Source organism: Musca domestica, unplaced genomic scaffold, assembly GCF_030504385.1.
Source record: "Musca domestica strain aabys unplaced genomic scaffold, Musca_domestica.polishedcontigs.V.1.1 22, whole genome shotgun sequence".
NCBI classification, from domain to species: Eukaryota; Metazoa; Arthropoda; class Insecta; order Diptera; family Muscidae; genus Musca; species Musca domestica.
Genome location: NW_026712262.1, coordinates 5,251,829 through 5,264,128, shown reverse-complemented (window position 1 = coordinate 5,264,128; position 12,300 = coordinate 5,251,829). Strand labels below are relative to the sequence as shown.

Genomic DNA, 12,300 nt, shown 5'->3' with positions numbered 1-12,300 from the left:
CAAGGTTGGGTGGGCAGAGTGGAGGAGTCATAACCACCAAGCTCCTTTGCCATGAGTGTGTGTCGTGTTTGTGATCGTGTTGTTTTATTTGTGTTTTTCCCCCTTTACATTGATTGTTAGTCCCCTAGGCCTGAAGGTGAAAGGGTTGAGAACCCCCTGAGAGTTGCACTCCTGAGCTAGATGGAACCCCACCTGAAGCACCACTGTAGGCGGTACATAACAAAGTTTAAAAATGTAAATTTAATTGTGTATTTGTCATTAAGACAACATTTTTATTACTTAAAAGTATTTTGAGAGTATTTTAAAGTCATAAGTTTCCATAAAAATACAATTTCACGTGCAAAAACCAAAATTAGTTTCAAATCGAAAAAATATTGTTATTTACTTTTTCTGAAGATGCTAAATACGAGAGTAAAATCATTTTCCTGCCGAATGCATTCTTGTGACATGCCTGTATATCTTTCATTCATAATTTTCAGTATTCCTGAAATGCCTTTGAAATGCCATAATTTATTTTTTCAATAAATGCTCTCATTTATTAGGATGGAATGGAACAAAGAACAAAAATATTTGTTCGCTCAGAATATTTTGTGTTGGGAATCAAGTAGATATTTCATAATTAATGGTCGAACAAAGAATAGAGAGCGAATCACGTGCAATGTGAACTTAGCATAAGTCGAACAATCGACTATGAATAGTCGAGTACTCGGTTTTTACCCAAGTCCATAGTCGAGTTTGATAGCATTTGGAAAAACGATAGTAGCAGCTAGTTCCGCGCTCTTTAGTGAAGATGTTCAATTTTCTCATGTCTCATTCGTAAACAACAGAGTACCCCGAGTCTTTGCTTTCTGTTTATTTTTTATCAAGTATTGCTTTTTGGCCTTTATATTCGCTTCGTTGGGACGTTTTTCATTTCATTTCATAAGTGCAAGGATGAGCTACCCTACGGGATACCTACAAATGGGAGCTACTTCACCAGATAATATTCCCCCGGTCAATAGTGAACTATACGGATATGGAAATGTTACATATCCTTCCGCTGAGGCCGGTTTTCAAAATCAGACTACAACAGAAAATAGTCCACATACCTACGGGGAGTACAAGACCTCCTTGAAGCGAAAATATTTGGATTCTTTCCGTGTGCCAAAAAAGCAAGAAACCGTTGTCGAACATGATGATAAGGGCAATCTGGTTATGTTTAGTGGGCGACATCCGTCATATCCAGATGAACTGAATGCGCTAATACATCCTTCTACATGTGACTTGTGTAACATGAAAATGAATTCGGTGAGTCCAGTTACGTTAAAAAATTTAATAACATCAAAATCTCCACTTTAAGATGAAGCTCCTATGTCAAAAAATATAAAAATTGAGTTATCGGGAACATTCCATTAACATCGTAATTTAACAACATGCAATAAGAGCGCCGGACTTGGACCGCCATTATATGTACACTTTTAATATGAAGTTATATAAACCAAGATATCGGGAAAATGATGCATGCAAATCAAAATCTCCAGTTTGATATAAAAATATAAAATATGTGTTATCTGGAACATTCCATTAACATTGTAATTTAGCAACGTACATACGAAAAGAGCGTTCTGAGATGGGGATCTAGGAATGTCTTCTATGGGCAGGTACAATTGTACTAAACGAATAACATTTCCTTTAAACTTTAGGTCCACTCTTAAGTTCTTTTTTCATTCCATTTGAAAGTGAGTGGTTTTCTATCGCAAAGATGAACCTCGTTTTTCTAGATACTAAAAAAATGTAGACCCATTTAAATTCCTCCCTAGAATTGCATTTTAGGTGTATGATGATTGTCCATAACTTCAGAGATATCATTGTTCGATATTACATTGTTAAGTTAATTTTACATTTTTAATTTCAATTTTACATGTGGGTATACAGTATGACGGATTAATATTTACTCATAGAGCTTTAATAATTACTTACAATTTTCATTCATGTTTTCAACTTTTTGTGTAAAAGTTGACATTTTGAACAAATTTTTCTATTTTTCAATTCTGCTGGAGAGACACTTGTAAAACATGTTTTCTGCTGATACAAACATTTTGAAAAACTTGCCTCTTTTGTTTGCGGGTTTTTTAGAAGATTTGAACTCGTGGCCAAAATGCGCACCTCGGGTGAGAGAGAATACAATATATACTTTCGTTTGAATGTACATATACCATTCAACATTGTAGTTTTCAGTATTTACTCATAGAGCTTTAATATAATATAAAAAATATTTATGTTTGTAGGTAATATCGGCAAAGGATCACTATGAATCGAAATCACACGATAGAAACATTACAAACTGGATTACAAGGGTAAGTAAAGTTCAAAGTTCACAAAAATATTTTGACTAATTACTAATTGGCCTGACGTTCAAGTCACATACTTACCCCGGTTTTCAATAACTCTGATTCCTAATTGTGTTAATGGGCTTTGGCTTAAAGAAATAATTTTAACTGACTTTAAGCCTACGATAGTTTCAGAAACAGAAATACTTGTTACAAATGTATGAAAATGTTTGCCATTAATATATATCTCATAATTTCAGAATTATACTGAAAAGGGCCTTAACCCTCCCGAGATAGTGCGTTATTATAAGCAAGGGCCCGTGGGACCAAATGCATTCCATTGTGACCTGTGTGATTTAAAGTTAACTTCGTTGACACATGCTCAACAACATTTTGCTGGCAGAAAACATCAATTGGTTCTAAGTCAACGATCGAAGCCTTCTGGCGCTGGTTATTACAATAATGAAGGAAAATGGGTTAGACTTTCCACAAAAGCTTTTCCAAAGAGTGCAGATCGACGATTCGGAATTGGCGAACAATTTCTTTACTCATCCAATGATAACGTCACAACAACCACTGCCAATGAATCTTCTAACTCCGTCATTAATTCACCAACACAAACGCCAGAAGAGAATGCTGCGGCCAAACCCCCAAAAATCCCTAAAATGAATGAGCATGATCCAAATCTCTTTTGTGCGGTATGTAATGTAAGTGCAACATCAGCATTACAGATGACAATGCATTTAACTGGAGCTAAACATCAGAAAAAACTAAAGGCTAGTGGCGTTGAAATCACCAATACTGGCCACGCTCCATCTTCTACTACTGCTGCTGACTCAAATCAAAATGCGGATAATCTTCTTAATTCCGTTATTAATGAACTGAAACCTGATACAACCGACTTGTCAATGTACCGCACTCCTAGTGGTCAATATTATTGTCAAACGTGTAATTTAACTATTACCAATCTAAGTAGTTTGCAAAAACATCTTGAAGGAAAGCGTCACCTCAAAGTTCAAATGGAACAAAGGGCATTAGCAGCAATATCCAAAGTAAAAACAAAATAAGCAAATGAATTTGTATACCAATATCATTATTGGTCTGTTCCAGAACTGCGAGAATGTAAAAGTTTTTACTACGATAGCCGATGTTTTCTTTATGATATCGAAGAAAATTGCAAAACTAGTAGATTCTTGTAGGTTCTGAAACAGAGCGTATGTGTTTTTGATAAACACAAAATAGTCTTATTAATTTATTATGAAATCCTTATATTTTATTAGAATAACTCTCTTGAACATTAAATAAAAAATGTTCCTTATACACACACACAAAATCATTTGAAATATATTTTACTTAAGAAGATAATCTAAAGGTAAGTGTGCAAAAACACACGAAGCACTAGGGAATCGACGAATGACATTAAAGAATACCTTTTTATAAAGGGACTAGACAAGTAGGTATTACTTGTGAGTGACGCATTTACATATATTAATATACAGAATTTGCACTGTTTTTGACTGAAGATGAAAACCAAAAACATATGATCTACAAAATAAAAAAACAGGAAAATGAAGACAAAACTTATCCAACTGCTTTTCACCTACCGATTCTAAATATAAATTGATAATTATATGGATATTAAATGTACTTTGCACTTTAAAAAATGTTTTATTAATGTGTTTAAAACAACATAGTACGGAATTGCGACATCTTCTAGTTTTCGAATGACAAGTACTTAAAAAAGTAACTTTTTTATATTTACTGGAAAAATTACATATTTTGGTTTTATGTTTTGAATAAATAAAACTAGTAAAAAGTTGTAAGTTTGGCCGGGCCGAACTTTGAATGCCCTCCACCATTTGGAACGAATTTGGCAATATTTAAAAAAAAAAAAATCCGTTAAAAATTCTGTTAAAATCTTAAAAAATGGTCTATACGACGTGAATCTGCACAGACAATTTTCTGTTGTAGTATCCATTACGAACTTCAAATATCAAATTTGAAGCACTTCCGGTGAGTAACGTCGCTAAAATCATCAAAATACCGAATAGCGGTGGTCAAAATATTCAATACCAAAAGTCCTGCAAACAAAATAACATTTGTGTAAAATTTTATCAATCTACTTCAATTCGTTCGAAAGCTAGAGTGACTTACACAGACCGGCGGACATCGCTAAATCGACATAGAATTTAATGCTGATTATGCTGTGGGGTATAAAATGTATATTTCGAGGTATTACAAACGGAATGAAAAACTTAATATTCCCTCCCTACTATGGAGGGTTATACTAACAATGTGTAACTCGATAATCATTTTCCTTGTTTGTTTGTCTGTAAGAAAGTTTATCTTTATACCCGACACCACATTGTGGTACAGAATATTGTGTATTTGTGCATTTGTTTGTAACATGCAAAGGGAAACGAGATAAACCCATAGTTCCCTTTGATGACCTTCATAGGATGATATTCTGAATAGCTTTATACATGTTCGTCTGTTCATATATTTTTGTAAGAAAAAATGCAGATCGCATTTACTGTGTGATGAAATTTTGCACACTGTGGTGAAATTTTACACAGTCCCTGGGCCAAACAACCAGGGACGAACGCTATTTAAATTGGTAATAGACTTAGATATAGCTCGATTTCAGGTTTATTGTACACCAAATGCATAATACGATTGAATTTAGCCTTTGTACGAAAACTTCATAGCAATTATATTTGGTTCGTGAGGTCACGTCAAGTTTAGTTGTAATCGATTAGGATATAGCTTTCATAGGTTAGTTTTAACCGATTTCTAATTTAAACCGCTCTAACGCATTTATATTCAATTTGTATTTAAATTGTCAATATCGTTTATTTGCTACAGGTGACTACTAAATATTCACAGTGAATAAAGTCGGCTCGACTTTTCTGCTTACTGGTTTGTTATATTTTATAGTGGTCTGAGCCAAAAATTCGGTTTTCATGATTCATATGGCCAATATACTGGAAAATATTTTAGTATATAATGGCTACATAAAAAGGTTTAAGTAACATCATAACTGTGTAAATAGTGACTGAAGCGACTTTTAACAACCACCTGTATCCGTATACCTATCTACATAAAACAAGGAAGCTTCCTACACACCTATTTTACAAATATATTTTGAAACAACTGTACTTCATCTTCTAATACATCACCGCAAAACTCGTTACTGGAGAATGAGTCATCGCACCGTGGCTGAAAGCTGGAAGAATAAAACCACCTTAAACAACTATGGTAATCTATGTCAAGGGTCAGATACTTTGACGACATAAAAAAACACAAATTTATTAAATTTATAATTTTTAATTAAAACATAACGTTTTGACAGAAAATAATAAATGGCATCATCATACGATCTTTATGGTAACATTATAAGCAGAGACATGCCTGTGATCTATACTAAATTCCTCTACCTTTAAACCACTGTGCGGTGACTCATTCTAAGTCATCAGTGTTAGATACGAGTACAGTTGCCTCAAAATACTTTTATATAACATTTTAAGGCAACTGTACTCGTAGCTAACTTCGACAACACAGACTGAGTCATTACACAGTGGTTCGGTTCAAGGCTCTTTACGTAGCTGATCGCCTATCTGTTAAAGAGTAATTTGCTAATTGTTAGGTATAATCTAATATTCCACATTACTATATTCTTTTTTGAAATAAAAATGCAGCCATTATTCAATTTCATACATTCGAAAACAATAGTTCCAATCAAAACTATGCAAGGATTTTAGGAAAAATTAAAATTTCAAATACGTGCTGATAAAAGCAATTACATTCATGAAGTTCCTCCTTAATATTTAATGAGCCAGAATAATACTAAATATTTCAAACTGAAATAAAACCTAGAACAACAGCTGAAGAAAACCGTTTTGCACACTAAATTTACCGGTCATAGAAGTTGAAATTCCATTGTATTAAAAAGTATTAGCCAAATATCCAGATCACTTCCTTTCGTTTTTTTTTTACTATAGCTTAAAAAGCTCTACTACAGCTCACATTTTTTGCATACGTAGGTAATTAAAAAAAACATGTATTTTTTTCTCGTCCATTTACATTTGGATCTAGCATTTATTAGTTGACTCATTTAAAATACCAAAACATTAAGTTCTATTAAATTTATTTTTGTTTATATTTTTTACAACTAAAAAAGGAAATCAATTGAAAAGGTATGTATATAACGCATTTTTCTTGTTGTAAGACAAAATTAAAGAATAAATCTGCGGGAAAGTTCAACGTGAATTTTAAATACAAAAATTATGACAAATAGATGATGAAGAATGTGATTCGACAAAAGTTGAATTCACTTTCAACAGTTCCATACATTGTTTCAATTGAAGCTGGCTGATTGATTGGATTTGGACATACTCGATCGACTTTTATATTTTTTAAATATATATTAAAATTATTACTTTTCATGAGTTTTTAATATTTATTAAGAGTAAAATTAGATTTGTTGTGTTTTGTATGTATAAAATTAATAGTAAATGTTGTAGCCACCCGTCTGTTGTTGATAAACTTCAATTGTATCGCCTTCTTCCATTTCCAAGGAGGTTGGTGTGTCGTTCTCGTTTATAGGTTGGCCATCAAAACGAAACCGAACCACTTGCATGGACAGACCCTGGAAATTGGACAAAACAATAGGGCATATATTAGAATGGGCATAAACTAAGGTTGGGTGTACATAATGTGAGACAACTTACCGCTCTGTCACAGTAGGCATTCATCAATTTTCTGAGTGGTGTATGTTTCTTAATTTTGAATTGTACCACAGCATTGTCCTGTCCCAAAACTTTAAGATTAATATGTTCGGTTTCTGATCCCTACAAATGAGAAAGAATAAATATTTAAGTTGCATTTTATATTTACATCCATTTAGACCCACTGTGCGCAAAATACGTTTAAGGCAAAGTGGGTACGTTTCGTTCAAATAACGCTACAGAGGCCCTAAACCATAACAATAATTATATTTCGACCCATACAAAACGTGTATACACACATATAAATATGGATATACAACGTTGTGGACAAAAATAATGCAAAAACAATGTTAACTGAAAGGCAAGAAGTAACGCTCCGAAGATTTGCAAGCCTCGTTTTCTAGCATTGACGCGGAAGTAGAGGGCAAAGAGTAGACACTGTGTGTAGGGTGTATAGTCAACGAAATCAAGAGATAGATGAACAAAAGCCACCAGAAAATGTTAGGTTATGTTTTATACGTATATTTGTCTTGCTAGAAATTACCGGAACCTTTAGTTCCAAGCACAACTGGCGTCCCAGTACATCATTGGGTACTGTTGGAGATATCTCTGAATTTGTTGAAATCACAACGAAACGTTCGGCATTTTTTTAACATACAGATGGTGGAAAAGCCGCATTGCGTCTCTGTTGCCGCGCCATGTTTGTCGGCGTCATACACACATTTTTCTTGTTCTTTTGTGCAGTTTTTTTCTTTTTCACTAGAAAACACTCGTTTTTGATTTGTTTCTCTGAACTATTTTGTTGCCTCAGTTGCACACATACCTTCTTTTCGTCAGACATTTTTATTTAATTTGTTTGTTTTTTTGGAATTTACAATGTAAAAATTAGTTTAACACTATTGAATTTTTGTAACTGAACAAATTTTTAAGTCTCCTCGCTTCTTGTTCGTTCAACACTTGCGGACAATCAAATACTGCTGCTGCCTTGCAAAAATTTTTCGTTAAGCAGAGCCGAAGAAAATGTATCAAGAAAAAAGCCGCCGCGACGCACCAGCCATCTTCTATCAACGCCAGCCATGTTCGTTAAAATACATCACTGCGTCGATGTTGCCACATATCCCTAATGTGATGTTATCGTTGTACAACATGTCGCATATCAAAATTATTTTTCTTTAGTACGCTGTCAATAATATTAATAAAATTACGAAAATAAATTTTTGATATTGGGGCTAAAATGTTAGATTACAAATTTTATACATATAAAAATAGGATAAGCTATTACGTATTTCAAATATATATGTACAGTTTGCACAGACGAGTACTCTAATTGTATAAATTCGCATTGCCTTGTTAGCTGACTTATCGTACAACAAAGTAAGATGACAGTAAATGCAAACCCAAACTATCATGGTAGAATTAAGAAGGGGAAAAATTATGTATTATTAATAATAATTGTTATAAAATTATTCATTTGACAACATCTCATTGTCAAAATTTTTATTTACAAATCCAAATCAGAAATTGGAACAGGTTTTCTATGCATTGAAATTTGAAAATGTAAGTTATAGAAAACGCAGAGATGGGCAGACTTATTTCAACATCTTCTTAATTTTACCATGCAAATTATATATCAAGAAGAATTACAGTTTTCTAAGCTGTATTTACTACTACTGTCACAACTGTTACTGTCAGAAACACAATCAAATAATAAAAACAATATTGTCGAAAAACAAAAGAACAAGTCATACAATAGAGTGGGGGAGCTGAAGATAAATAAAACTACATTATTTGATAATTTTACAATGGTTTTCGCAATTGTCGGATCGATTAAAGCTTTCCCTTTAGATTGTCCCTTGATTATATGTAAAATAATTTAGGGGTGGCTGTAAATCAAGTCTTACTTTACCGAACATATTTTAATAAAACGTGTTATTTATATAGTCAATTTCATAGGTTTCACGTCAAATAAACGACCAATCTTCGTAAAACTCGTAATTTATGTGCCGGTGTAAATAAGATTTATGTCACAAAAAATTTTTATGTACTTTCATGGTAGAAGAATATAGGTAGATACATCAAACATGTCAAAAATTTTAAAATGTTTTGTCAAAAATAAGTACATTATGGCCCGTTCTTTTATCTTCCCTTTACTTTACTACATCTTTCCTTTAAAATATATGCATTTCTTACAGAGATATGGCAAGCTTTTTGTAAAAGTAACTGGTAGTCACAGCATTGTTTTTTCACAATGACATCTTTATTTTAGGTTGAAAATAATAAACAAAACGAATTTGTAATTAATTTTGTGAAATAAATTTATAATTCAGTTCTTCAAAATAAAATAAATGATTTGCGTTTTCCATTTCTTTATTTAAATATATTTTGCTGTTATTGTCATATTATCAATGACAACATGAATTCAGTAAACTTTACGTTAATAGATAAAGGAAAGATGGTCTGGGACTGGTAATAACGAAAAACGATTTATGTGTCCGACATCATCACTTTTTTATCTATCGGAAGGATGTAATAACCGGCCTATGATATGTATTTTCCAACAATTTTTACAAATATCAATAATTTATCATTCACAAAATTTCAATTCCAAAATCGGTTTGACAGTTCATTGTCCCAACAGCTGTGTCGATGCGACTACATGTATTCTTCTACCATGGGTCTTTTGTAATCGAAGGGTAAGTATGTCAAAATAAAAACTAACAGCGTTACCTAAAATTCGACGTACTTGGATGACGTTTTCCCTCACACAAATTAAACACATATATTTATATGAAAGTTACCCAAATACGACAAGCGTACAAAATGTCAAAGCTGAACAGTTTCAACTTTGACAGTTAAACAATTTATTTTTTTCTGTTAAAAATCGATATGAGCAACGTGGATCGTAAAATAGAGATCATAAGGAGAGATCATTTCATGTTTTCATAGAACATGAGTTCAGCCCCTGATCATGTGGATGTAAATAACTAGGAATTGTTCCCTTCAATCATAGTGATACATTTACAAAAAAGTAAATAAATAAATAAGTAAAGGTGGGAATACATAAAGCGCTTATTTGGCTGACTTAAGTCATCGGCTAGCTTTTCGTAGAGGAACAAAAGAGTTTTAGGTTAACTTAGTTCGATTTTGTCCCTAGACTCTTTTGTTCATTTCCGAAGAAGCTGGCCGATGACTTAAGCCAGCCAAATAATCGCCTTATGTATGCCCGACTTCTTAGACAAAAATGTAATCAGCTGTAAGCTCTACTTTACCTTCGTATGCAGTGAAATTTGACAAGGTAAATTACAGAAAATGCAGAGATGGATGTGCTTATCTGAAATGACTTTACCTTCTTTATTTTATCATGGTTTTAAGCAAGTATTAATCCATAGCGGTGTTTGCATGGAAAAAAATGCATACATTTTCAAGCCTCTTATTTTTTAAATTTTTGGACCCACAATGGCATTAAGAAGGTAAAGTCATTCAAATTAGAAGAGATATAAATAAATTGTTTTATTTCAAAAAATCAAATTTTCTTTAATTTGTTTTTCAATTTGTTCTGTTCTTCGTTGTAAGCAAACGCTTTGCGAAAACAGCTGATATTTTTGGCAGTGCTTAACATGCGATGCTTTTTTAAATTAAAAACACAGTTGTATACCATTAGTATGTGGATTTCGCACCGGATTTAAGATAAATCCGGTCGTGAGGAGATCTAATTTGTATGTTAAATCTGGTTGAATAAATCCATATTAATAATAAATCCTGATAATTTGGGTTAATCCGGATAAAATTTTGTATCTAAACGCGCTAAAAATTACAAATTCATAGCTGAATGTTATTACTATTTGAAATGATATCAATTGTACCATGGTATTATCATGAGCAAGTACAATTTACATTTTTTTATTGTTCGAATGCAAAATTTAAACAACAACATCAATGCGGAAACATATGCGACTTTCGAGTGTTCCGCAATATCAAAGTCATAACCCAGCGATGCTTTCAGTAACTATGTAGATTCAACATCGGGTTTATTTTAAATGAAGTCAGAAGATCTGGGTTTTTATGGTAGTAGCATTGTAGAAGAATACAGGTAGATGCATCAACGCTTGGGAACATTGATATGTCAAAGTTTTTAAATTGTTTTGTCAAAAATAAGTAGATTTTTATATATTTTCTTATACGATGCAAATTGGAGGTTGTTGTAATATGCATATCTCAAAAATTTTTACAAATTTCAACAATTTTTCATTCAACATTTTCAATACCAAAATCGGTTTGACAGTTCATTGTCCCAGCAGCTGTGTCGAAGCGACTACCTGTATTCTTCTACCATGTATAGTAGTAGGTTTACATATGGCACAATGACGGAAGTTAGAACAAAGCTACCACCTAAATACAATTTTTTTCTTTTGGTGCCCTTATTCTGTCGATACATATACACATTTTGTGTATGTGTGTGTATAGTTTTCAATAAAAACTAAAATAATTTAAAATTTTATTTTCCGTTGCAAAATAAATGTATATTTTCGATGTTAATGGGTATCGCATTGTACAATATTGGGATAGAACTGTATTGTCCTACTATCTTGTGGAACAACCCCAAAATTTAATTATTGTTTCGCTGGTTTTTTCCCAATATAAGAATTTGGTTAAAAAATGAAAAGTAAACAAAACCAACTGCTGCATATTTAAAAGTCTATTTGACACTATAACACTTCAGCACAGAGTTGCATTTTTCTAGTTTCTTTGAAGTTGAGCAACCTTTCTTATTGAGCCATGAGTTTACATACATAATCTCTAACCGGATTAACCTGATAATTGACCAATCACAATATATATATAAAGTATGTTTTATATAGTCAGATTTATTGTGATTTGTCAACCAAATCTATATTCTTGATGATATGGATTGATCAGGATAAAATTTTCTAAGCGCGCTATCGGAGCCCATGCTATTGAAATAAGAGTAAACAACGTGTCATATCATATATATAGTATATATTTATCTTTATTTATTAAGATACATTTACATACATATGAAATTTAGGAAAATCGTATAAAAGAAAAAAATATATGTATATAACATATAAACACTTATAATTTTTGCGGATTTTTTTGTTAGATTTTTAGAGTAGATTATGGGTACTCAGATGTTAGGTTTTTGTTCTTTCATTCATTAGAGAGATTTATTTGAAATAATTGTTTGTGTTTTTCTCAACTGTTCTCTGCCCAGTTGTTGGGAAAAATATAAATTATGGTGATAA

At 32.3% G+C, this 12,300-nt stretch overlaps 2 protein-coding genes across 2 annotated transcripts; one reads left to right on the top strand and one right to left on the bottom strand.

Moving 5' to 3' along the window:
• Nucleotides 1-581: 581 nt before the first annotated feature.
• Nucleotides 582-3,642, top strand: LOC101894272 (zinc finger matrin-type protein 3). Its single transcript, XM_005185265.4, has 3 exons — nt 582-1,287; nt 2,268-2,336; nt 2,570-3,642. Exons 1-3 carry the CDS (start codon nt 934-936, stop codon nt 3,374-3,376), a joined length of 1,230 nt encoding a protein of 409 aa, XP_005185322.1. The 5' UTR covers nt 582-933; the 3' UTR covers nt 3,377-3,642.
• A 3,099-nt stretch (nt 3,643-6,741) lies between these two features.
• LOC131800397 (small ubiquitin-related modifier 3-like) lies at nt 6,742-8,038 on the bottom strand. Its single transcript, XM_059123009.1, has 3 exons — nt 7,860-8,038; nt 7,040-7,159; nt 6,742-6,957 (listed from the first exon to the last, which is right to left on the bottom strand). The coding sequence occupies exons 1-3, from the start codon at nt 7,875-7,877 to the stop codon at nt 6,814-6,816; spliced, it is 282 nt and encodes a 93-aa protein (XP_058978992.1). The 5' UTR covers nt 7,878-8,038; the 3' UTR covers nt 6,742-6,813.
• Between the last annotated feature and the right edge of the window lie 4,262 nt (nt 8,039-12,300).

Coding starts and splice junctions, on each gene's coding strand:
- LOC101894272 (XM_005185265.4), top strand. CDS start 934: ATGAGCTACCCTACGGGATACCTACAAATGGGAGCTACTTCACCAGAT. Junction 1,288..2,267: donor GTAACATGAAAATGAATTCG/GTGAGTCCAGTT, acceptor TTATGTTTGTAG/GTAATATCGGCAAAGGATCA. Junction 2,337..2,569: donor TTACAAACTGGATTACAAGG/GTAAGTAAAGTT, acceptor TCATAATTTCAG/AATTATACTGAAAAGGGCCT.
- LOC131800397 (XM_059123009.1), bottom strand. Junction 6,958..7,039: donor ATGCCTACTGTGACAGAGCG/GTAAGTTGTCTC, acceptor TCCAATTTCCAG/GGTCTGTCCATGCAAGTGGT.